Genomic DNA, 25,531 nt, shown 5'->3' with positions numbered 1-25,531 from the left:
CTTGCCAACAGCACCTAGGGAGCCAGACAGAGATCAGAACCTGGAATTTCTAGGTCTCTTGGAAGCATGACGTGGATTTAATAACTATTGTAATAACTCTGCCTGGCACCGAATGCTAAATTCCTCTTGTCCTGGGCAGAGAGCATTCATTCAGCAACACAAACTAATATATCGAGAAAGGGAAGAAAACAGTTAAAGCAATTTAGAAAATACAGTAAAGAATTTATAGTCATAACTCAGGATGTCAATAAAACAATACTCTGACCTGGACAGCCCAGGCAAGCCTGATCTTGTTAAAGCCAAGTGGGGTCGGCCTTGGTTAGTAATCGGATGAGAGACTCCCAAAGATGACTGTGATTACAGAGGCACACAATGGCAAACCACCTCTGTTAGTCTCTCGCTTTGAAAACCCCGGCAGGGGTTGCCATAAGTCAGCTATGACTTGATGGCACTTTCCACCACCAAACAAAAAGTGACATTTTACAGGATGCACTTTAGGATGTTTGAAGGACTTCACGTGCCGTATCTTTTGCATTTTCTGGGCATATGGGAGGGGGAGAGCAGAAAGGGTTGCCTTGGCTTCCGAATGCATGAAAAATTCAGGGCAGTAACGCTATCAATAGTTATTAATTATGATATCTAAAATGGAATTTAGCAATCATAGTAATTATGAAATATAATAACTTTGAGAAGGCAGAATGGTATAGTCCCGTCTTGTCAGATCTCAGAAGCTAAGCAGGACCAGCCCTGGCTGGAACTTGGATGAGAGACCGCCAAGGAAGACTCTGCAGAGGAAGGCAATGGCTAACCACCTCGGAGCCTCCTCACTTGTCTTGAAAACCCTTTGATAGGAGCACCATAATTTGGTTGTAGCTTGATGGCATGCACATACTTCCATGGAACTTCCACGTTTAGAACATCCATGCACCAGACATTCAAACTAGCTATTCCTTTTTTTGTGAGTTCATCAGGGAGCCACTCTGTGCGCCGCGAAGTCGCACAGCAACTCTGGGAAATGGGTTCTATAAAAAAAGGAGAGCGCAAATGGGCTTAGAAAGCTGCCGCCGTGGGAAGAAGAGCTCCTGCTTTTCTTCCAAGCTTTCCCCCCCCCATACAAAATCAGTGCCGGGGGTGGGGGCATTTCTCCTACTGCACGTGCACACACATGGAACAGCAGAAATGGGGAAACGTCTCCCTTCCATACTGGTTTTGCCTTAGAGGAAAGGCAGGAGCCTTACCTCTCCCTGTGGCAGCTTTCTGAGCCCATTTGCGCTCTCCTGTTTTTTTAATGGAAGCCATTCCCTGGAGCTGCTGTGTGACTGGGCAATGCATGGGTTGGCTCCATGGCAAACTCGTAAAAGAAGTAATGTCTAGCTCGGCTGTTCAAGGGATACGCAATGGGAAGGATGAATTGCTAAAGGCAGGGATCCTCCATTTTTTGCACATCACAAGTGATGAAGAATTGCTTCCTAAAATCATAAGGTGTAGCATTTCTGCAGTACCTTTACAGCCTGTAAGATAGGACAGTATGGTCCCCCTATTGCAGGGGGCAAAGCTGCTGCTGAGGGAGAGTGCCTTGAATGCTGAGATGTGATTGGAACCAAGGCTTCAAAATATGCCAGGATGTAAAAAACATGACACACAAAAATGCCTGGATATTCGTGTGTATGAGAGCCGTTCCACAATTCAAGAAACCTGTGCTTTTGTATAAGTTTGAGGCTGGAATTCTGCTCATCTTGGCTGTGTGTTTCCAAGCATCTATCTCATCCATTCATTTAGGTATATGCTTATAAACACTGTGTGAATTGGCCCTGCATGATAGCTTCTAGGGTTGCCAGGTCCTCCTGGCGGAAGATGGGGGCCCTAGCACCCACCTTGCTTTCTTCTTCCTTGTGCGCACGGGAAATGACGTCCTCATCTGGGCCAAATTGGCCCGAATTAGGTCTGAATCAGCCTGGAATGGGCTGCTGCTGAGCGAGGGAGCGCTTCTGTGCTTTGCAGCGGCCTGATCCAGGCCAAATTCAGGTTGAATTGGCCTGGATTGGGCTGCTGCCAAATGTGGGAGTGCTCCTGTCTGTGCTCCGCAGCGGGCCGATCTGGACAAATTCAGGCCGAATTGTCCTGGATCCGGCCTGTGTGAGTGCGCCACACCGCTGGGGAGTGTGTCTCTGAGAGGCCTATGCTTCCCCCACCGGCCAGGTAAACGGGGGTGGAGAGTGGGAGTGGGGGTTCCCCCACCTCCAGCGGGGGGCTGGCAACCCTAATAGCTTCGAATCTGGAATTTAGCAAGCAGGTTTGCAGACACCCCCTCCCCCCTGCTCTGTCTACCATAATGCAATATGCTCCCTTCACTCTAAGAAACTAGAAAGACGCGCAACAATTTCTAGGACTTTTAAGAGGCCTCTGGCGAGAACTAGCATTCCTTGCCCTTTTTTTCCAGGGCAAGGAATGCCGGTTCTTCATCATGAGCGGAGGCTGGAAGAGGCCCCCAGGTCCTTGGGTTGGAATTCTTGGCTCCCTGTGACTGCATCCCCTTTGGGAAGAACTTAGCGCTCCTGCTTTGGAAGGACAATGAAGATTTTGATGGATCCTGATGTTAGAAAGCAATTAACATGCTGCTGTTATAGAGGGTCTAGGGCCAATAAAGGCTTTTCTTCCTTGATTGGTTAGACTGCAGCCTCTGGAATAAGGGTGTCCTGGACTGTCTCTTGGGCTGGATAGTGCCTAGTTTTGAGTATAGTCACAGAGGTTGTCTGTCTTGGTCCCAAAGAAGGAGGGTGTAGGACTTTGTGATACTCTGGGAAGTAAGAGGCAGAAGAGGGTTTGCTACTGGCTTGGTTAGACTTAGGGGTGCTCTTCTGCCTGCCTCTCTTAGGAGAGGGGCCGTGGTTCAGTGGTTAAATATGTCCCACACAGGAGGTCCCTGGCTTTAATCTCCAGCTAAAAGGGGTGGCGTGAAAGAGCTCGACCAGAGATCCTGGAGAGCTGCTGCTCTCCGGAATACACAAAACTGATCTTCACAGACTGGTGGGCCTGACTTGGTGTAACTACAAAAGGGCCATGGCTCAGCAGAGGAACATCTGCTTTCCTGGGTCCTGGGTTCTGTCCTGGGTTCTGGCTCCAACATGTCCAGTTAGAATGATCTTTGAGTATGGGATGGACGCTCAAGAGCCGCTGCCAGTCTGAGCAGATGAGGTTGACTTAGGCCCCTTTCACATAGTTTAAAACGCCACTTCTGAGCAGTCGCCGCTATCACAATGGCTTTGGCTTGGCACCTGCTCTTTTCACACTGTTCGCAGCAGTTTCGATTTGGCATCCTGTTTTTCGTTTTAGGCAGGTTTTGATGCCTTGGGCCAGGGGGTTGGACTGGAAGGTCTGTATGGCCCCTTCCAACTCTTTGATTCTGTGCCTCGGTGCAGTTTTGGGCTTTCAGGGCTTTGCAATAGACCTCACACTTTTTTTAAACTTTGAGGATGCATATTAACGTTGCAGTGTTGGAACCGATCTCCACCTTTTGCTGATTGGGCTGTCCTCTGCCCACTGGAGAGGCAGTTGGTAGCAGGGTTCTGGGGGAAAACATGTACGACTCTCATTCGTTTTTTTAAAAAAGCCAAACCAGGAAAGGGTTTAAATGCTGCTTCTTTACCTCGACATTATAAATAATTCCTGGCTAATTCTGCTCAGACCAATCGACTAATGATGAAAAGGAGAGGGACAAGAAGAGAAGCGAAAGTGTTCACACTGGCATTAATCAGGACAGCTGTGACTCAGCAGCTAATTCAAAATAAAATTGCAGTATGTCCACAGGGAGATAAATTGGGGGTGCCGCGGATAGAAATTAGTGCTGCATCCCATAACTACCTTGCAAGTGTGAAATCCTTGCAAACATGGAATGCAAAACAGATACTGAAATGCTTTAAAATACCAGTGTGAAAAGGGTCTTTGATAGACCCAGGAATCTGCGTTAGGTAGCTTCACAGAGGTGTGCATGTCTATTCTGCTGTCGGGAACATTAGAGAACTGCAGCGCACTCCAGAGTGGTGCTGTCAAAGACTTTGGACTTGTGGCTCACTTGCCAAAGTAGGTTGATATTTAGCTCGCTAACTGGACTGACCTGTGCAGGCTATTCCAGTCTGAAATTCCACCTCTGCATAGCGTTGCCTGGGAGAGGACAGAAGAGTCCATTGCCCTGCAACATCATTAAGAGCTCTCTCTTTTTCCCAGCTGTTCCTGGGACTGATTCTCCTTTGGATGAGAACTCTGGAAACTTAGCGTCTTTTTCTAATGGTTTGTTTTGTTTGCAAATGTATATTAACCCATCGAAGCAATGGGCATTCCACACACAGGCATCCAAAGTGCTGATCCTGCACCAGATGCCAAAAGGCACATAGCATGGATCCTCTGCACTTCCCAGCCCATAAACTTGCAGTTTGGATTGTCATCTCTCTCTCCAAATTCAAAGTTGCAACTTCTTCTCTTTCCTGCTCAGACTACTAGCCTTAGCCCCTCCCCAGTTAAATTCCTTCCTTCCATTTTTTCTCTTCAATGGGGTCTCAAAGGGGCTTCTCCGTTATTCCTCACAACAGCCCTGCAAGGTAGGTTGAGCTAAGTGCGTGACTAGACCAAGATCACTCAGCAAGATTACGGGGCAGTCTGAAGATTCAGACCTGAGTATCTAAACCCTAGTCCGCTACACCATGCTGGTTGTACCTGTGCAGTCATTGTGTCCCACTGAAAACATCAATTAGTCCTCCTTGTCTATTAGCAAGTGAATCAGAATAATGAAAGTTTAGTTACCCAACGGGAGTAGAGTAGTAACTGAATCACCATGGTAAAGAAACTGAACCGATAGTTCCAGAAACCCTTGTTGATTGTCTCTTTGGGATGGTAAGTTACGCCTCAGGCGTCTTGCTAGGCAGAAAAGACTGTTCTTTGGGTGCAGATGTGCCTGCTTATCTTTCTGCTTAGTATGTAGATGTTGATGGTGACATTTGCAGGTAGCCCAATGAACAAAGCTGCACGCTGGCATCCCTTCGGCTTCCAATTTTGAATTGCAAAATTCTTGATGGTCTTTCCCCTATTTATCTATAGAGTAACACCTGGAGACAGGGCACGACTCTTCAGTTTTTAAGATTAACTTTGATAAAGTTAATATGGTAAAAAAAGGGGTAATGAAAGTTATAAAATGATTCAGAACTGTCAAATTCTGTTTAATCAAAGCCATGTGGAACAACCTGGAAATATTCTACTATATAAAAGGCTAAGTGTATTCAAGACAACTCGCTTCTTACCCTGGGGAACCACCAGAGGGTGCTGCTGAGGAGAGAAGCCCAGATGAGGCAACCAGACCTCCAGAGAGCGTGCCGCGGCAGGAAGCCCAGGCCAGGATTAGGAGCAGAGCAGGTGGCAATGTCCGCCCACCGCTTTCAACCAGCTGGAATCAGGAGCGGAGCAGGTGGCAATCCCTGCCTCCCACCTTCACCCAGCTGGGATCAGGTGCAGAGCAGGTGGCAATGCCCGCCCACCCTTTACCCAGTTGGGATCAGGCGTGGAACAGGGGGCAATACCCACCCTCTGCCTTCACCCAACTGGGATTAGGAGCAGAGCAGGTGTCAATGCCCACCCACCCTGCATTCACCTAGCTGGGATCAGGAGGGGAGCAGGTGGCAATGCCCACCCCCTGCCTTCACTCAGCTGGGATCAGGAGCCGAGCAGGTGGCAATGCCCGCCCACCACCTCCACCCTGCTGGGATTAGGCACAGAGCAGGTGGCAATGCCTGTCCACCCTTTACACATCTGGGATCAGGTGTGGAATGAGGTAATACCCACCCTCCACCTTCACCCAGCTGGGATTAGGAGTGGAGTAGGTGGTGATGCCCATTCCCTGCCATCACCCATCTAGCATCAGGAGTGAAGCAAGTGGAAATGCCTATTCTCTCTTCACCTGGCTGAGATCAGGAGCAGAGCAGGTGGCAATGCCCGCACCCTGCCATCACCCAGCTGGGATCAGGAGTGAAGCAGGTGGTAATGGCCACCCCCACCTTCACCTAGCTGGGATCAGGTGAGGAGAAGGTGACAGTGCCCACCCCCTACACCCTGCTGGGATCAGGAGCAGAGCACGAGGCAATGCCCGTCCCCCTGTTTAACTTGCTGGAATCAGGTGCAGAGCAGGTGGCAATCCCCCCCCTACTTCACCCAGTCAGAATCAGGCACAAAGTAGGAGGTAATGCACATCCCTTCTTCACCCAGCCAGGATCAGGAGTGGTGGCATTGCCCACTCCCGTTTCACCTGGCTGGCATCAAGTGTGGAGCAGGCGGCAAGGCCCATCCCTTCACCCAGCTGGGATCAGGAGTGGAGTAGGTGGTGATGCCCATCCCCTGCCATCACCCATCTAGGATCAGGAGTGGAGCAGGTGTCAATGCCCGCCCGCCCTTCACCCAGCCGAGATCAGGAGTGAAGCAGGTGGTAATGGCCACCCCCACCTTCACCTAGCTGGGATCAGGTGAGGAGAAGGTGAGAGTGCCCACCCCCCATTCACTCGGCCACGATCAGGTGCAGAGGAGGTGGCCATGCCTGCCCCCCTCTGCCTTCATCCGGCCAGGATCAGTGACAGAGGAGGAGGGAATGCCCGCCCTCCCCTTTCTAGGGCCCGTTGTATTTTTTCCCACAACAGTCTTTGTTGCTAGTGTCCAATAACTTGCTTTGCCTAATCTTGGTCTGCTCTGAGGAAGTGGGTGCTGGCCCATGAAAGCATCAACCTTGGTCAGCCTGTTAGTCTTTTAAGGGCCACAAGATTCCTCTTTCTTACTCAGACATGCCTTCCACGCCTGGATTAGTAATTGTAACTCGTGTTTCTTATGCCTCTACTGAACAAACTGGCACCAGTTCTTGGAGTAACGACCTTGACATCATCCTACTATATAAAAGGCAAGCTGTGCTGGTGATGACTCACTTTTTATCCCCGCACAGGCGCACTGTGGCTTGCGCAAGGATAAAGTGTCATCACCAATATGGCTTGCTTAGGGAGGGCTGATGTGTCCCTCACAAGGCTCCATGGTGGCCACAGGAAGGCCTGGCATGGCCCAGCATTAGAATCATAGAGTTGGAAGGGGCCATACAGACCATCTAGTCCAACCCCCTGCCCAGTGCAGGATCAGCCTAAAGCATCTCTGACAAGTATTCATCCAGCCTCTTCTTGAAAACTGCCAGTGAGGGGGAGCTCACCACCTCCCTAGGCAGCTGATTCCACTTTTAAACTACTCTGACCGTGAAAAAGTTTTCCTGATATACAGCCGGTACCTTTGTGCATGTAATTTAAGCCCATTGCTTCGGGTCCTACTCTCTGCTGCCAACTGGAACAGCTCTTTGCCCTCCTCCAAATGACAGCCTTTCAAATACTTAAAGAGAGCAATCATGTCCCCCCTCCATCTCCTCTTCTCCAAACTAAACATTCCCAAGGCCGTCAGCCTTTCCTCGTAGGGCTGTCTCCAGACCCCTGATCATCCTCATTGCTCTCTTCTGTATCCTCTCGATTTTGTCCACATCCTGAGGCCTCCAGAACTGCACACAATACTCCAGGTGTGGCCTGACCAAGGCAGTATAGAGAGGGGCTATGACCTCCTGCGATTTCGATGCAATGGCCCCTTTGATACAACCCAAGACTGAATGTGCCTTTTTTGCCACCGCATCACACTGACTGGTTATATTTAATTTACAGTCCACTCTTACCCCAAGATCCCTTTCACATATACTACTGCCCAGAAGTGTATCCCCCATCCAGTATTTGTGCTTCCCATTTTTGTGGCCCAGATGTAATACTGTGCACTTTGTGTGCTGGTGGGGAGGGCTGTGCTCCTGCACCAGCCTTCTCTGTCGCTGCAGCAGCCTCCTCAGGAGCTCCGGAGGGTTGTGCCACTGCAGATGCTGAGGCACTGGGGAGGCCCACCACCCTGGCACAGCCCTCAGCACGCCCCGAGCAGGCCGGGGTGTCACAACAGGCCATGGAGTGCTGCTGTGCTCCACACCGGCCTGATTTCCGCCACTTGAGACTGAATTGCAAGTGCAAGAACACTGCCGGGACAGCACAATGGGCCCTGAAGTGCTCCCGCACTCCGCACTGGCCTGATCGTCGCCAGTGTAGAGCTCAGGAACGTTGCTGGGGTGGTGTGATGGGCCACACGGGCCTGCTTTTGGCTCATTTGAGGCAGAAATCAGCCCGATGCAGAATGCAAGAACGCTGCTGGGGTGGCGCATGCCCTCACAAGGCCCTGCTAGAGCTTGTTGTATTGTGAAACATGATGGGCTTTGTTGCTAGTGTTTAATAATGTCTCTGAAAACATTAAGCCGTTGGGTTATAGGGCCTTTTCTGTAGCGGCCCCTATGCTTCCTGGAGGGTATGAGGAAAGCCCCATCCTTATTTGCCTTCAGGAGCTGCTGATTGTAAAACGTGTTTTTAAGAAATATTTTAATAAAAAGATTAAAATCCCATTAGATGGGGAAAAAGAAAAAAAAGAAAAAATATAAAGGAAGAAAGAGAAGAAAAAGAGAGTGAAAAGAAAAAACCAGAAAATAATAAGAGATGAAAAGAAAAGAAATAATATATAATAAACCATTTTCAGTTCTCTATACAACACACATAACATCATTGCAAACAATATACTTGTAGTCTTATTAATATATAAACTTAACCTTTTCTATATATCCCCCCCTTTTCATTTGTTTAGTTTTCCCAGATTTATCCTCTTATAAGTCAAATGCACAAATCATCAGTTCATTTTTTCTTGTTTCACACAGAAAGTCAGTAAGGGGTTTCTAATTCGTTATAAATGTAGACAATGTTTTATCTCTAATCAAAGCTTCAAGTTTAGCCATCTCAACTAACTCCTAACTGTTTAAGGAGCTCCTCAGAGGCATCTTGAAAGGCACTGGCAGTAGTGTGACCACTGGCCAGTCCTGTGCAGGATTTTTAAAAATTATTATTTTGTACTTCCGAGGAGGGGTATTTCATTTTCAGTCCTATTTTGTTTCTGTTGTTACTTGCCTTGGGTCCCACTGTATGAGAGAAAGGTGGGTTTATACACATATTCACTAAATTGATAACACTGAGAACCTGTTTGGGGGTAGTGGTTAGAGTATCAGACTTGGAGACTCAGGTTCGAATCCCCCGCTCTGCCATGGAAGCTTGCCGGGTGACCTTGGGCCAGTCATACACGAAGGAGAAGAGAATGGTAAGATGCTTTGGAGCCCCATTGGGCAGAAAGGTGATGGATGGATAGATGGATGGATGAATGAATGACCAACCTTTAAAATGAAAATAAAGCATCTCAAGTCTTCTTCAAGCCCTTCCTCAACAGGGGGCTCTTTGGGTATTGCCCAGTATTTGGCAATATCTGGTAGTTATATTTCCATTTTTGCAAAATGGGGCTGCAAGACTGTCCAGCGAGCCTGTGGTTGAACTGAGGTTTGAGCCCTTGTAGATGCCATGCTGGCTGGCTCTAACAAAAAGGTCAGTTCGTGCACCCTTCTAGGGTAGTGAAGGGAGGTGTGGCTCAGTGGGAAAGCATCTGCTTTGCTCATAGAAGGTCGCAGGTCCAATCTCCAGCATCTCCAATTTAAAAATCTTGGCTAGCAGGTCTTGGAGGAAATCTTTTTCAGTTCAAGACTCGGGAGAGCAAAGCAGGTGAAACGCACCAGTAACCATCTGGTCCTCAGCTAAAAACAGGCCAGTTATGATGACTTCCTCCAATTCCCTATTAGACAACATGCTGAAAACCTGGGATAAATATAGGAAAATCTTAGCTCCAAGTATTTCTCCCCTAACATCTTTCATTAACCAATATCGGTTTCCCCCAGGGAAGAATTTAAGTGAGTTTAGGGAACAGAAAGGCTCTGGGATATTGTTGATTATTAATTGGATTAAAATGGGACAATTCTGGATAAATCTATAGTGGAAGAAAGGTTTGGAATGAGGATATCTTGGTTTAGATATCTTCAGCTGAAAGATCTGTTCACCAAGCTGATCAGGTTCAAGGATTTGCTTCGGCCCCTAACTCCTTTTGAGGAAATGATTTGGAGTGGGAAAGATGGTAAACAAGGGTAGGATTTCAACCCTTTACAAATTATTATTAAGGGTGACACATAAAGACCCTCTGCCATACCCAAAAAATTGTCTGATTCTTTAAAACGGGTTTTCTCGGAATCTGATTGGAAACATATATGGAACTCCCTTTCCAACAAATGTAGTTGTTGGAATATTAAACTCCAATTTTACAACCTGTTGTCTGATTGGTATTTAATGCCACATAAATTGAACCAGATGAACAGGTCGTTGAGCCCTCTGTGTTGGAGACCTTGCAAGCAGGAAGGCACGACCCTACATGTGTGGCGGGAATGCCATTTCGTTCAGGGATTTTGGAGAGTGGTTCACAAAGAGATATCCAATGTGGTGGGTCTTTCCTTGCCATACTCCCCGGAATTTTTCCTATTGGATTTTTGGCCCGACTCTATGCTAGATAGGAATACCAGATCTCTTGTTTTGACATTAGTTGCCTCTGCTCGTCTGGTCATTGCTGGGAATTGGAAATCCCTCGTAGGCCCATTGCTAAAAAAATGGTATCAGAAAATCTGGGAGCAATATTTGATGGGTAGGATTATACACAATCCATTTTTTCGGAACTTGCATATGGTAGTCCCTTTATTCGAATATGATGAAATATGGAAACCAGTTTTAGATGTTTTAAATGCCAAAGAAGTAATCCCCCCAATGCAACAAAGTTTAAATGCTCGTTTATTGTAATTGGGTTTTTAACAATTTGCCAAGAGTTGTTTTGATAATTTCTTTTATGGGTTAATTTTAATCCGTTTCTTGTTTGTATTTTATGGTATTATCATTTCTTGTATTAAATCTTTTTCTGTATTAATTTTTTTTAAAAAAAATAACAGAAAAAAACAAAGCAGGTGAAATGGAGCTAGATGGACCAAAGGTTTGACTCTGTGTAAAATACTTTCATATGTTCTTACAGGGCAGTTGCTTGTTTAGGATGTCCTATTCTGCTAACACTGGTTATATAGTTGTTGTTTTTTTTAAACACTCATGGTTTGGCATTCTGTGACAAAGGTCTATATATGCTGGAGCTTTCTTCCAGTCCACTGTCTTGCCCAAAGCAGAAGTACCCATAGATTTTGAACATTTTGTTTCTTTTATACTCCAGGTAAAAATCCAGATTTTTAATTTCATGTATTTCAGGACTCTCCTATCACATCGCATTGCAGGACTTCGCCCACTGAGAACCTGGCAGAGGCATTTTGGAGGCAGCTAACAGTGCAAAAGGTGTGCGTGGCTGGATCGTCTTCACTGGGTGATCTTTGAGATCTCCACTTTCCCCCCTCTCCCGGCTGGGGAGGAGGGCAATGGCAGGCTCCAGTCAGCTAGCATTCCTGTTGACAGTCTCGCTCCAGTTCTTGGTAACTTCTGTGTTTGGCCAAGGTGGGTGCTGCTCTTGCCACCTTAAATGAAGTCTGTCTGATGGGAAGAAAGAACTCGTTGGGGAATGGAGGAGGGTTGACCGAGTTTCTGGGCTGTTTTCCCACTTTCTGGTGGATTGTGTCTCATGCTGGCTTTCTTTGCTTGCAAGAAAAGAACTGGCTCATTTCTCTAACTCAGCTTCCCTGCTCTGCCCCTTCAGGGGGGGAAAATCAAGGATCTCCAATGGACAGATCCCCCCCCCTTACCAGATCATGACAGATCCTCTGATGTGATGAACAGATGATTGTTGGGCTTTCAGGCCATCATGTTAGAGTGGAATGAAATTTTAAAAATCATGGCTTGGCAGGACTTACTATCCTTCCGCCGGGCCTGCAAGACAGAGTTCTTCCGCCAGGCATATGGCTGAGGCTGGGCCTCCACTGGTCTGAAAAAGGGGGTATATAAAATCTTAACCCTCCCTGTGAAGGCTGTCCACCATCCCATTTTAAATGTGTATTAATACACTGTTGTTTTAATGTAGATGAATTTTTTATTGTATTTTAGTGTGTTGTTATCCACCCTGAGGCTGCTCGTGGGGAGGGCGGAATAGAAATTTGAACTAAATAAATAAATAAAAATTAAAATATCATGAATTTTGTAAACTGCTGAGTTTCCCTACTCAAGTAGTGAACGTGAAATTTCTGAATAAAAATTGTGCTTCGGTGAATTTCGCTTCAATTCAAGAGCATTTTAGTATTTTTTGTTCAGGCAAATTGTGTATCTCAAAACTGTAATCTCCAAAGTACCGAATACTATTGCGTGCCTCTCTTTAAATACTGTCAGGTGAGAAACACCCGTGCATGTTGACTATGAAACCCTTTTGACTATTGGTCTGAATCCGGCAATACTCTGGAGCAAATATCTGAGGATCTTCCCTGCTTTCCCCTCTCAGAAGTCATTTCCAACTCTGGGAACACTGACTTAACCGGGTTGTGGGACCCTCATATGCGTGGCTGGACTGGAGTGAAGGAGGAGAAGAAGGCAACATTGCTTGCTTTCCCCTCTTTTGACAGCAGGGCTCCACTGAGAGAAGAAGCAGGAAGGGTGATTTCACCTCCTTTTTCTTCCTCTCTACAGTCCTTGGACCTGTGTAAATATTATTTCATGGGGGTTCTGCATCCCCCGCTGGAGGTAACTTTCCTGGCATCAGAAGTGGCTCCTGGGGAAAGAGGAAAGCATGGAAGTTACTGGATTCAACCCACGGCTATTAATTTTGATAACCTGTAACAAATCTCAGAGATGATCAAATAATGTTAAATAAAGGTACATTATTTTACCCCGTTATATTCTGTTCTGTCCGGTCTACACAGAGCCTAGAACTAAATTGCTTGCAGAGCTTTTGAAGGGCTTAAGCTCTTCCTTGGAAGCAGAGAAGCTGGCGTCCCTTCTTTTGGATGCTGACCCATTATCCTTTCATGCTCTTCTTGAACATAGGTTTTTTCAAAAATATAAGCAGAGGAGTTAGCCGTGTTAGTCTGTAGTAGCAAAATCAAAAAGAGTCCAGTAGCACCTTTAAGACTAACCAACTTTATTGTAGCATAAGCTTTCGAGAACCACAGCTCTCTTCATCAGATGCATCATATTGTAGCATAAGCTTTCGAGAACCACAGCTCTCTTTATTAGATGCATCTGATGATGCATCTGACGAAGAGAACTGTGAGTCTCGAAAGCTTATGCTACAATAAAGTTGGTTAGTCTTAAAGGTGCTACTGGACTCTTTTTGATCAAAAATATAAGGGATTAGTATATTAAACCTTTAATTAACTAACTATTCCCTTATACTCCAGAAACTCTGTCTCTTTTGCTTAGCAATAAGGATCCTCAATTTACCTTAGCAATCATAAAATGTGTCTTGGTCCTTTTAGCCCTTGCATCCCAAAAAAAGATAAGGAATAAGTATTTTCCGTTGCTCAAGATTTATAAATCAATAAGCTTCTTAGGGAATGAAAGGAAAGGATGCTGACACATTTGTATCAAATAGATTTCTGTTGTTTGCTTTGGTAGCTTGGAAAATATGAGCAAAAGCCAAAGGATGTCATGTTTTAATATAAGAATTTTTAGACTTGGTTATTTTAGCAGTGCTGTTCATGATTTATGTTTCTTTTCTTTTAATTCTCTGTATTTGTTTGTAATGGCCCTTGGCTACACAATAAATGCTTTTTTGCTTTATATAAATAATGTAAAATATTTGCATATCTGGAGCGTTTGGAGGATATTTGACATCCAGATATATCGAAGAGAATTTTTTATGAAATAAATTTACTTAGTATCTTGTTTCAAGTAGGTCAGTCACTCATATCGTCTAGCAGGAGGGCGAGTAACAGTTTGGAAAGGGTCATAAAACTCAGAAATCCTGTTGGTCGAGGTGCAGTCTGAAGTCAAGAGTTTTCCTGAGAGCAAAACTGAAACTCCCCCCTTCTTCAGAGTGTGTCATTCTGGAGAGAGAGGATTCCTTGAGGTGTACTTGTTCCCAGCTAGCTCCACTTGTAAATAGAAAAGCACTTTCAGGGTGTGTCTTCTGCAGGTTGCTCAGGTCGAGCCGTGAACTGGCATCTGGCTGAGTCACTTGTTCCCTTCCCAGTACAGCCAAGGGTGTGGATTCTGACGTTTGGAGAGAAGGGAGGGTGGCAGAAAGCTGGTTGCACCACTTTCAGTACTTGCAGAGACGGTCTAAAACAGGCACTGCGCCTTTCCTAGGAAGGGTTGAAAGCAAGGAGCTTACGCCTAACAACGAAGCCCTTCTTGTGGCTTTTGAAACATCGTTGCCTCCCTTTGCTGATCACAATTGCAGCCGAGCTTCCTCTCCCTGTGATGGGGCAGGTTGAAGGCAGATTGTCAGGTCTGCAAGTAGATGATCTAGCAATGCCAGGGTTAAGTACCCCAGATGCCCTTTCCAAGTCCCAACGTGCATATCTGTGCTCCACTGGCTACTAAGGAGCCCCTGACGAGTGGAGAGCAAAGAGTCTGAGGGCCTGCTGATGCAAGCAGTCTTGGGGTGTGACCAACACCTGTTTGACAGCAGAGGAAGAAGGCAGGTCTTACTCAACAGGAAGTCAGGCTCACTTCCAGCTCTCAGTTGATTGTATACTTGGTGGCACACCTGCCTTACATAGCTCAAAAACAAGTGGGTGAGAGTGCGTGTGTGTGTGGAGGTTCTTTGTACCAGTCTCTCAGCACCTCAGCCTCAAATTGACAAAACAAGTCCATTGTGTTCCCCTCTGCATCAATGCCCTGCCTCTTCCATGGATAACCACTGGCTAGATCAGAGCCCAGTGGCCCCTTCTGGGCTACCAGCACCACTGGCGCTCAGCTCCAGTTGTTCCTGGCTCCAGCAACCCTCCAGAGCAGCAGCCCACCATGGCCTTTCCTTGGAAGCTAAGTGGCCAGTCAGCCCTATTTTTCATTTTTAAGTACTCCAGGTGAACAGACTGTCCCCTGGCTGGCAATAACAACCACCTTAGCGCCAACATCACCCCAATCCCATCTAGAGGGCCAGTTTGGTGTAGTGGTTAAGAGCAGCAGGACTTTGATCTAGAGAGCCAGGTTTGATTCCCCACTCCTCCGCTTGAAGCCAGCTGGGTGACCTTGGGTCAGTCATAGCTCTCTCAGAGCTCTCTCAGCCCCATCCACCTCACAGGGGGATTGTTGTGGGGTAATAATAACACACTTTGTAAACTGCTCTGAGTGGGTGTTAAGTTGTCCTGAAGGGTGGTATAGAAATCGAATGTTATTATTATTATGTTACGGCAGAAAGTGGATAACGGAGGATATGCTGCCTGGATAAGACAACTGAATGGTCCTTCTTTTTCCCCTCTGTTCCTAACTCTGTTTTTTGTCCTCTCCCGAATCATTTAGGAAACAACACAACGGAACCCACATCTGTCTCTCCTCCATATCGCCTTTCGGTATGTATGTATGTATGTCGGTCTGAGTGATTTTTAGGGGTGACCGGCGGTTGAGCCAAATCTCCTTGTGTCTAGAGGAGGCTGTTGTAGCTCACCTTGGTTTGGCTCTCCTGTGGTGATGCAGGGAGAGGATTTGATCCTTTGCAAGCCCTGGCCTATTGTGGCAACTCAGTATGTGAACCTGCACAAAAACAATCATCGCAAATATAGAAAAAATTACAGCCAAAGAGGGAATCGCTATGATGGAACATAATTCTTGATGGAAAACAGGGGAGAGCTCTTTTCTCTGGTGTGTTAGCAGTGATCTCAGGAAGGGGTGAGCTAGATTTGGGCTGTAGGGCCAGGATCTGGGTCATATTAAGACCGAGTTGGACCAATTATTGATACACTGATGTGCAGCTTGCCAGAGCAGGTTGATCTGAATACGTGTGTTAGGGTTCCCAAACTCCTGGGGATTCGCCCAGCAATCAGCGGGAGGGGGCAAACTCAGGCACCTCTCAGCCGGCGCAGCAACATCACTTCCATAAGTGACGTCTTCGCGCTGGCCGCAGGACATCCCCGCGCTCAGTTTGGGGCTGCTTTGGGCCCTGAACCAGCTGAATCGGAGCCATGTGGAGCACGAGAGCACTCCCACGGCCAGCGCGACATCACTTACGGAAGTGACACCGCTGCGTGCATGGCGTGGTGATGTCATCATGCTGTGGCTGGAGCACACATGTGAAGATTAAAACCAGACCTGAGAAAGGTACATGCCAGGTCCCAACCCTCCCGGCGGGAGGCTAGAGGGACCTGGCAACCCTAACATCAGAGGGCCCAAGTGCTTCATTCAGACGGCAGCAGTTGGAGGGGTTCCCATGACAGCCCCCAAAGGTAATGCCCCCCCCCCATCCCTTGCAATATTGTACTTCTTGAACCAAAATATTTAAAGAGCAAGCAAAAGGGGCCAGGTTTGCAAAAGAGACTTTTGTGTGTTTATTCTGTTCTTAGCTGTCCTGCACAAAGCAAGAGGGAGACGAGGCAAGCAATCAGAATATTATACATAAGCAAAAAAGTAGCCATGTAGGATATATACAATGTGTGATTTATGAAGTACTCAGTGCTTAGAGTAAATAAATAGTGACAACAAACATGCCTTCATTTTCTTGGGGCAGAGCTCAGAGCTAGCGGCTGCCATCGCGGTGCCGTCCGTCTTTTGTGCGCTCCTGCTGATTGGCCTTCTGATCTTTATGGGACTCAAAATCCGAGAGAAACGCCAGACTGAAGGCACCTACCGGCCCAGCAGCGAAGAGCAGGTGGGTGCTCGCGTGGCGACTAATGCCAACCTTAAGCTGCCTCCCGAAGAGCGACTCATCTGAAGCGGGGAAAGGATGCTGCACTCGGGTGCTAACTTTCATGGAACTTAAAAAATGGCAGGGACTTAAAAAATGAAACGGACCTGCCGCTTCTCAGGTTTGACATTGCTAGCAGGGCCCTAAGTGTTCAAGACCAGCTGGCTGCAAACTTCTGTCAACAGAAGAGATCTCAGTGGCTGTCAGGGGCTTTTGAGGAACTCAAGAGTTGATGGTTGGCACTCGATGCAGTGGCAAGATCAGATCTCATTCCTCTCTGCGAGCGGAAAAGAAACGGCTTCTTGGTGCCAACTGCCTGGTGCTGGGCCCTCCTTTCTGTGTGCTGTGCAAAAGGAAGAACTCTTCTCCCTGGGAGTGGAGCGTGTTTCTGGGAGCCAACACCAGTTGTTGCTTTGTGTGTCTAGGAAAGGACATGGGAGTTGCCGTTGGGTTTTCTGGGGCCTTCCACTTGTGGTCTGGAGCACGTGGGGGAGGTTGGGGTTGTATATTTAATTTTTTTAAACGAGTGTATTGCACTACGCCTTGAAGTGTGCCACTATTTAATGAAAAATAAAATGCATCTCCTTTTTCCATTGCTGTGGGAGAAGATGGCAGCAGTCTGCTCTTGTAGCTTGTGCATTCAATTTCCTGGGTGGAAAGGTGACTCCTAAATCTCTTAAATAAATAAAAGGACGGCAGCACCAAACTCAACCCAACAGACTAAGTGAGGCAGACCCCAGAGGGGGGTTGGGATCCTTTTCTTCAAGCAGCTCTGAAACTGGACTGTGTTCCTTGTGCGCCACAATAATTCCAAGCGTCTACAAAGCCTTTTGCATGCATATTCAAGTGTGAATTTCTTCCAGTTGGGAGCCAGAGGCCAGGTGGACTGGCTCCCAATGAAGGAGAGATTGCCAGCTGATTAGAGCAGTCTCTTGGCTGCTGCTCCTTGTCAGCAGCAATGTTAACTTTAAATATTCTGAATTCCAGTCTCTGGGTTGCTTTGACTTATGTCTGTGCTCTGCCTTATCTACAATTGGGGAGTGGAGGAGACAGCCTTTCCAGTGGCTGATTCCATTTTAATGTGGGAGCATTTGAAGAAGCCAAGCTCTGAGAGCCAAGCTACAAGTGACGAATGACACTTGCCTGGCAAGTGAACTGACTCGCGTGTATTCCTCCCAGAGGAATGCATGTGAGTCTGCTCACTTGCCAGGCAAGTGTCATTCATCACTTGTAGCTTGGCTCTGACTCTCAAAAGAACATTCTGTAGTCTTTAAGGCACTACCCAACTGCAGTGTAAAAGTGGGATGAGTTTTTGATGATGTGGTAAACAGTGTTGCTTTCACAGACTGGAGGGGTATAATGTCAGTGCCAATCAATCTGTTCAGAGCCATGTGGAAGCCACTTTAAATCTCTCGGTGGCCACATAATTTCAGCCCTTTTGCACACAGTGAATCCCCAGAGGTTTCACTGCATGGCCTCGAGCTGCTTAAAGAAACTGGAGAGGAAACAAGCATAGAAAAAAGTGCAAGGTGGAAAGTTTAAGCTCCCTTTTCTAATTGGCTGGTACAGTCCCTAAAATGCTGAATTGCAATGAACAGAGGGCCAAGCTAGAAGTGACGGATCACACTTGAACAGCAAGTGAACAGACTCGCATGTATTCCTCCCTGTTCACTTGCACTCCACTTGCACTCCACTCGCTCACTCGAGTGGAGTGCAAGTGGAGTGTAAGTGAACAGGGAGGAATACACGTGAGTCTGTTCACTTGCTGTTCAAGTGTGATCCATCACGTCTAGCTGGGCCCAGAGAAGAGAAGGCTCTGCTGGCCTTCACAGTGCCATTCTTTTGGCCTTCACTGACACCTGATTGTGTAGCTGGCAGTTCCCGCCAAGAGGTCACGTAGAACGATATTGTGTGCCAAGGCTGGACAATACCTTTCCCATAGGACACCCCCCCCCCTGCCCGAGAGAACTTCTGTCTTCCTCTTGGGCAATTTAAACCCAGTCGGTGTCTTGAGAGGGTGAGGAAAACCGGCTAAAATTGTCCCGCTCTCTCCTTTGTTTTTGTGACTTCTTGCTTTTGTGGCCGAACAAGTCGCTGTCTTTGAAAGGGTGTCTGATTTGTGGACACAATCCTGTGGAGGTGTGGTAAGTGTGCCTAGTATATTTTCTCATGGCTTTGAGGTCAAGAAGCACATTGCATGATTGTGGCATTTGTTGACCAACTCCAGGAGTGGCCAAACTGTGGCTCGGCTTAGCCACGTGCAGCTCTGAAGAGGGCAAAGCGCAGCTCATAGGCCAGCAGGCTCTGTAGGGCTAGTGGCGCTCAGGCACGTCCCATTTTAATCCGGAGGAGCCAGGTGGAGCGCACGCGCGTATGGGAGTGCATGCCAGCTTTTGCTTGCCTCAACTGCCCCCTTCCTTAGCCTTTCAGAGACCACTTCCACGGCTGCTTAAGCCTCTTCCCCCCCCCCCACTTTTCATTTCTCAGAGCTTTCAGGGAGGGGGGGCTTGCCCCTTTCCCCAGGTGGAGACCATGGCTGTCACTCCATGGGAAAGAGGAAGGCTGCCTCTGCACAGAGCGGAAGGATATTCTCACAAACGAATCCTAGGCTCACTTATTTGGAAGTAAACCCCACAGATTTCAGCAGGGGTGGCTCCTGAGTACAAAAAGGATTCCATTCTTACAGATCAAACCTGTTCAAGGAGGTGAGCGTTGGATTGCAGCCTGATCCCACATACGTTCACGTAAATGTAAGCTTCGCTGTGTTCAATAGAAGTTAATCCCCCCAAAGAGGATTGCAGCCCCCAGAGAATACAGTTGGCGGCAGGGAGACTTGACTGGTGGCAGTGGAGGCTGTGAAGAGCCAGAGGAGCCGAATATGGCTGGGGAAGAAGGAAGTGAGAGAGACTCCCTTCCCCTGCGGTCTGTCAAAGGGCCGGGATCGGGGTCGGTGCTTGACCAGATGTGCTTGTGCAGGACTCCTTCTTACGTGGAACGGGCTGCTCTCCTGTGCCCTCGTTCTGCGTGTCTCGCCACTCCCTGGGCTGAGAGAACTCTTCCAGTTCTCTTCCTCCATCTTCCGATGGAAAAGAGTCTCAGTGTCATTAATTCTGAAAATTCTGCTGTTTTATGGACTCTAGTCTTTTGACCTGACGATAAGGCAGGCTCTAACTAGGTGTTACAGCCAGTACTATTTTTTTGGTACTCTGTGCAGTATAAGTTCCCGAGGAAAAAGTAGGGGCCAGCCATGCAGCTCTTTGTGTCTGAAGATTTAGAAACATTGAGCTGGAAGGGACCCAAAGGATCATCTAGTCTAACCCCCTGCATAATGCAGGACATTCACAGCTACCACCCGCTCCCCCAGTGGCTGGGGTTGCCAGGTCCCACACTGGGGCCCAAACCAGGGGTCATGGGGGGGGGGCACGCATGGGGAGAACTTGCTTTGCACACGCACTCTGGAGAACTTCCTTGTTGTGCCAGAAATGCCGTCATTCCCACCATGAAAAGGAAGTCAAGGTCCCCTACACGTGGCTGGTTTGATAAAACATTGGCCCCCAACTCTAGTTTATCAAATCGGCTCAGCACATGGGCCTTCTTTTCCTTGTCGTGCTGGGAATCACGTCATTCATGGCATGACAAGGAAGTCCTTCGCAGCGTGCAGGAGCGCAATCTGGAGCTCCTGGGCCCGTTCTGCATATCTCCCTTCCCCCCAGCCAGGTAAGCAGTGGGGGATGGTGGAGGCTGGGGAGTGGGGGATCCCCCACCAGGGGAATAGGATCCCAACCAGTTACCCCTGCTCTGTGCCCAGAGGAAGGCAAAAAATCTCTAGGATCCCTGGTTATTTGGTTCAGATAGGCTGCCTTTGATCTCTTCAAATGAAGATGAAGGCCTTGTCTCGTATAGACATTTGAATCATCTGACATGTGAAGAACATGTGTCGGGAGTTGAAATGTTAGCCAGGAAGGGTAGTTTAAAAAGACAGAGCCAGCAGCAGGGCAAAAGCTTTGCTATACACTGGAACTGTATGAAGGGGCTGTGAAATGCCAGAAGGGAAACTTCAGCCCATTAGAACCTCTCCAGGTCCAAGCCTGGCTCTGGAAGGCAACTCCCACCCATTTCACTGCCCTCTGGTTGCCATCCCATGCAGTTTTAGACAGGAGAGGTGAAATTGACTTCCAGGAAGCAAAGATGAAATTAACAGACCCTCTGAGGAGCGATCTCCGCCAGCTCTGTTTTTTAAACTAGGCTTCCCGGCTAACACTGCATCTCCCTACACTTGACGAAGACGCACCGAGGTGTTTTGTGTAGAGAAACTCTCCATGATCGGCTTGAGAGGCAGACTTCCTAGTCACAGCAGGCACTAGGTGGCAGCACCATCTAGCTTATAATTGGTCATCTAGTTTCCCAGCAAAAGGCAGACTGGAAAGAAAAATTTGGGAGCACCTTTAAAAGCAGATTTATTGTAGTGCAAGCTAGAATCTCATCTTGTGGGTGAACTCACAAACCAGTAAGAGATTTGGAAAAGCAGGAGAAGAGCACAATTGCTTTCTGGCTGAGACAGTCAGTAGTGGGTAGAGAGACGGAAGCAGCAAGTTCAACTTCCCTTCTGTTCATGTGTCCACTCTTCTCAAAGGTCCCCCAGGCATGGTGCATGCATTTCCAAATGGAACGTATTGCACTGGAATAAGGGGTGTGGTACCTGCAGCTTCCCTACAGATCTGGGAATAGAATCAAGCAGCTGTGCAAAATTAAATGACACTGAACACTGTAGCTCCTATTGACCACGAATGAAGCAAAGACCCGGAGACCAGGAAAACAAACGCTCCATTTTTTCTCTCTCAGAAGTCTTGGTTTTGAAATGTTGGGGTCCCTGAACTTGTATTGCACCTTTGGTTTTCATTTTGTTGATACAAGGGGACGATCAAATGGTCTCACAGTGTTTTGGTATCCGAAGGGGGGAAATCCAAGCGGCAGCCCATCTTCTGGCTAATTAGCATGATCCTCCACAACCCAGCAGGAACTGCATCAGAAAAAGCATTTCTGAAATGAACACACAGCAATCCTTTTGCCAACCTGCAGTCTTCTCCAGGGGGGTTGCACATCCCAGCTCCCTAGTGAATCGTGCCCCATCAAGGGCTGTCGTTCTTAATGGTATCCAAAATCCGCCACTTGGAAGTGGCCGCTTCTCTTTGCCTAGAAATATACATATACAAATTTGCATTATACAAATGGAAGATGATAAATATGAATACAAATGGTGTAAGCTGTCTAAAGAACCGAGATATTCAAATGTAAGTCTCAAAATATAATATTTCTTTTTCTTGTTTCTTTTCTAGATGAAGTTGCCTAAGAAAAATGATCTAGATGAGAATCACAGTTCAACAGGTTAAGCATTTAAATGTTGGAGGTCTCTACTGATTTCCTTTCTTTTCTGTCTGTAATCTTAGGTGGAGCCGCAAGGATGGATAAAGGGATCCTCCCTGCCCAACAAATGGCCGGCTATACTGTTAAGCTTATTTCACCATAAGCACTTCATCAGGGGACAAAAAGATTGGTCCGCTGGAATGAATGAAACTTCCCAGTAGTTCTCAATGGAAATTCAAATGCATTCTCTCTCGGCATACTACAAACTAATGGCCATACGCATCAAAGAGAATGCATTTGAATTTCCATTGAGAACTACAGGGCGCATCTTGTTCAAATTGACTGTAGCAGGATGCGGCGCTTGCATACGGACATCAGTTACTGGGGAGTTTCATTCATTCCAGTGGACCGATCTTTTTGGTCCCTGATGAAGAGCTTATGACAGTACAGCCAGCCATTTGTTGGCCTGGGGGGATCCCTTGGGGTCCTTCACCCATCTTCACGGCTCCATCTAAGATTACAGACAGAAAAGAAAGGAAATCAGTAGAGACTTTCGACATTTCAATACTTACCTGTTGAACTGTGATTCTCATCCAGATCATATTTCTTCGGCAAGTTCATCTAGAAAAGGAATAATAACAAGAAAAAGAAATATTATATTTTGAGACTCTTATATTTTATATTTAGCTTGTTTCTTTAGACAGCTTACACCATTTATGTTCCTATTTATCGTCTTCCATTTATGTAATTCAAATTTGTATATTTCAAGATATTTATAAGTATTTATTAAGAGCACTTGTCACTTTAGCACAGTAGATAACACTTACCAAATATTTAATTATTATAGCATAGTATTACTGGTTTTGTCCCCATTTGTGGTTCAGGTTCTGTTTCAGGGCCGCCTCTCATGTTCTTGCTCCCTTTGCCTAGAGGCCTGGTTGCCTCTGTCGTAAATGCTGAACTTGTTCCTAGAGGGTTCTATTTGACATCTTGTCTGAACAAGATGTGGCATACTTGTTGAACATGGTTCTGATCCTCCAAATGGTGTTCTGCCAAATGTTTGAGCTGCAGAGTGCCTTTGAACCTCTCTTACGTGGGCCATGTGTGAACGTTGTCCGTGTGGAATACATTGCAGAAGAAAAAATGGTTTGTTACAGAAATTAATGTTCATGCTATTGCTGCATTTAAGCATGAAATGATTCAGGAATGTGCTCTCTGTTGGCTTACACTCACCACTTAGCAGTGGGAATGCACAGTAGTTAAAAATATGAACGTACACGTATACATACACGCTTGAGACATAGCAGGTGGCTGCAGACTTAAGTCTCTTCTGTGCTTTCTACCAACTCATGTCTGGAGGGAGGGGAGAAACAAGCAGGACATGAAGAACTCTATTTTTATCCTGAAAGTAGAGCTGTTCCTCCATCTGTACTCACTTTCCAATTGTTCTTTCACATCTTTGAACAGGTAGGATACTCTGCCCAATCGAATCCAACAGTTACTAAAAATGTGTGACTCCGGAACCAGAAGTGAAGCTGCTGCCCCTGTACAATCCAAGTGTTGTGTCGGACTTGGCTACTCAGTGGCTGAGTTCCACGCTGCCACTTCCCCCAGTGGGCTTGGCCACTTGCAAACAGACACCTCTCCTGTTGGGATGCTTCAGAACGGACTCCTCCTTGCCTGAGCATATAGGGGGAATGGGTGGACCTTGCAGCATAACAGGGGAAGGAGATGTCTCTTCTCCAGGGGCTTCATCTTGCCATTGTAATCTCCTCCATTCATTTCTCTGTCTCATCAAAACCCTCCCTCCCCCTGTTTTGTAAATTAAACTGATTTCCAGTATTACTGTCTTTCTGCTTCCCTGTCCTTTTGGCTCTGAACTGCACCGGAGAGCAAGCAACAGCTTCTTCTCCTGCCCTGCCCTTTGTCAATTTGAGCACGGCTGTATACTTGACTATTCCTCCTTGGGTGTTGGAGGTCAACAGCATAAGGCACCCACCCAGGTCAGTTTCCCTGATCCCATTGCTGCACACTTCCACACTGAAACTGGGAGGAGGAGGAGTCAGCTTCATGTGTTCGTGTGGTTACTCCAGCAGTTGTCCATGGTCAGCAAGGAAGGGAACTCATTGTTGCAGGTTTTGTAAATTTATCTGAACAGATATGGAGCTGCCTTGCCAGCTGTCTGAACACACACAGCCAAAAGGAAACCAGAGTCTTGAAGAAATGCTCTGGTCCCAAGAGAGCACAACATTCAAAAACCAGTGGGGGAACATTTTAACTTTCCAGGACATTCAGTTGCTGACCTAAAAGGAGCAGCTCTCCTGAAGAGGAATTTCAAAGGGAGATTAGAAAGAGGGACTGCTGAACTGGCAACTGATAGTGAAGCTCAGGACAATGCATCCACCTGGACTGAATCGAGACCTAGGCTTCTTGTCTCATTGCCAATGATGATTTCTCCACACCCACTACCCATCTGCATACCCCGCCCTATCCAATCACGCCTGCTATTGTCATTCACTAGTTATTGTCATTTGGTGTCTGAAATCATCCCACTCGCATTCTAGCTGTATGTAAAGAAGTGAGCTGTCACTCATGAAAGCTCATTCCATACCACAAATTTTGTTAGTCTTCTAGGTGTTACTGGACTTTTGCTCTTTTCTACTGGTATCAAGAGAGTTTGGGGCAATTCATGCAGTCTTTAGTTTTTACAACTGTATTATAGCCATAAAACTCCCTAAATTTGGGGGTCTGAAATTCATCAAAACTACCGTGTGTATCTACTACACTCCACACCACCTCACCTCCCTCCCTCTATACAATAAAGGGCAGAGGCATTCTGTTAAGGACCCCTGGCTGTAGAAGAAACAGTTGACCTCAGTATTGGGGTGTTTGCATGATGACCAGGTGCTGTGGATAACATTTATCTTCTGCTTACTAGAGTAGAAAAGTTTTCAAAGTGTTTTGTTTGTACAGCCCACAGAGTCACAGACATAAAAAGAAGGGGAAAGATCTAGGGTGATAAAAGGACATTTTGGAAGACCTGGCATGTTGTGAAGGAAGCGAAGATCTCTGCTGGATTACTATAAACTTATGCTACAGAGCAGTTATGATGGCCGGAAGAGTGTTCAGTACCTTAGGTAGGTCTTTTCAAATGAGTGTATTCACTAAATGAATGTACAATTAAGTGTGTATATGGAGGAGTAGTTTTAATTAACTTTTTTAAAAAGTGGTTTTTAAGGATATAATTGGACTCTGCTGCATGATTTTCCCCGGAGTCTGCTGAATACTAGCAGCTAGGCGACCCGTATGCTGGAGTCAGGGCTGAACTTCACGGTTTGTCCCCAGATCAATTGTTTCCAGTGCTGCCTTTCGCAGAGCTGCTCCCCAGATCCACAGGCAGGGCTGGCGT

General features: G+C 46.8%; 1 protein-coding gene across 6 annotated transcripts in view; it reads left to right on the top strand.

The window, feature by feature from the left end:
- Positions 1 to 25,448, top strand: part of CRB3 (crumbs cell polarity complex component 3) — a 37,616-nt gene extending 12,168 nt beyond the window's left edge. For 4 of the 6 annotated variants that reach the window (XM_055003215.1, XM_055003213.1, XM_055003214.1 and 1 more), the window contains exons 2-4: positions 11,247 to 11,486; positions 15,381 to 15,430; positions 16,582 to 17,367. In XM_055003215.1, coding sequence (XP_054859190.1) covers positions 11,411 to 11,486; positions 15,381 to 15,430; positions 16,582 to 16,785 — 330 coding nt within the window. In that variant the 5' untranslated portion in view covers positions 11,247 to 11,410 and the 3' untranslated portion in view covers positions 16,786 to 17,367. Of the gene's footprint in view, positions 1 to 11,246; positions 11,487 to 15,380; positions 15,431 to 16,581; positions 17,368 to 23,589; positions 24,524 to 25,095 lie in introns of those variants that run through there. The other 2 variants (XM_055003218.1, XM_055003217.1) reach the window with 2 other exon arrangements.
- The last annotated feature ends 83 nt before the right edge of the window (positions 25,449 to 25,531 follow it).

This window comes from Eublepharis macularius, chromosome 19 (genome assembly GCF_028583425.1).
Source record: "Eublepharis macularius isolate TG4126 chromosome 19, MPM_Emac_v1.0, whole genome shotgun sequence".
Lineage (NCBI taxonomy): Eukaryota > Metazoa > Chordata > Lepidosauria > Squamata > Eublepharidae > Eublepharis > Eublepharis macularius.
Note: the sequence above shows the minus strand (reverse complement) of the source record. Positions and strands in the feature narration are given on the sequence as shown.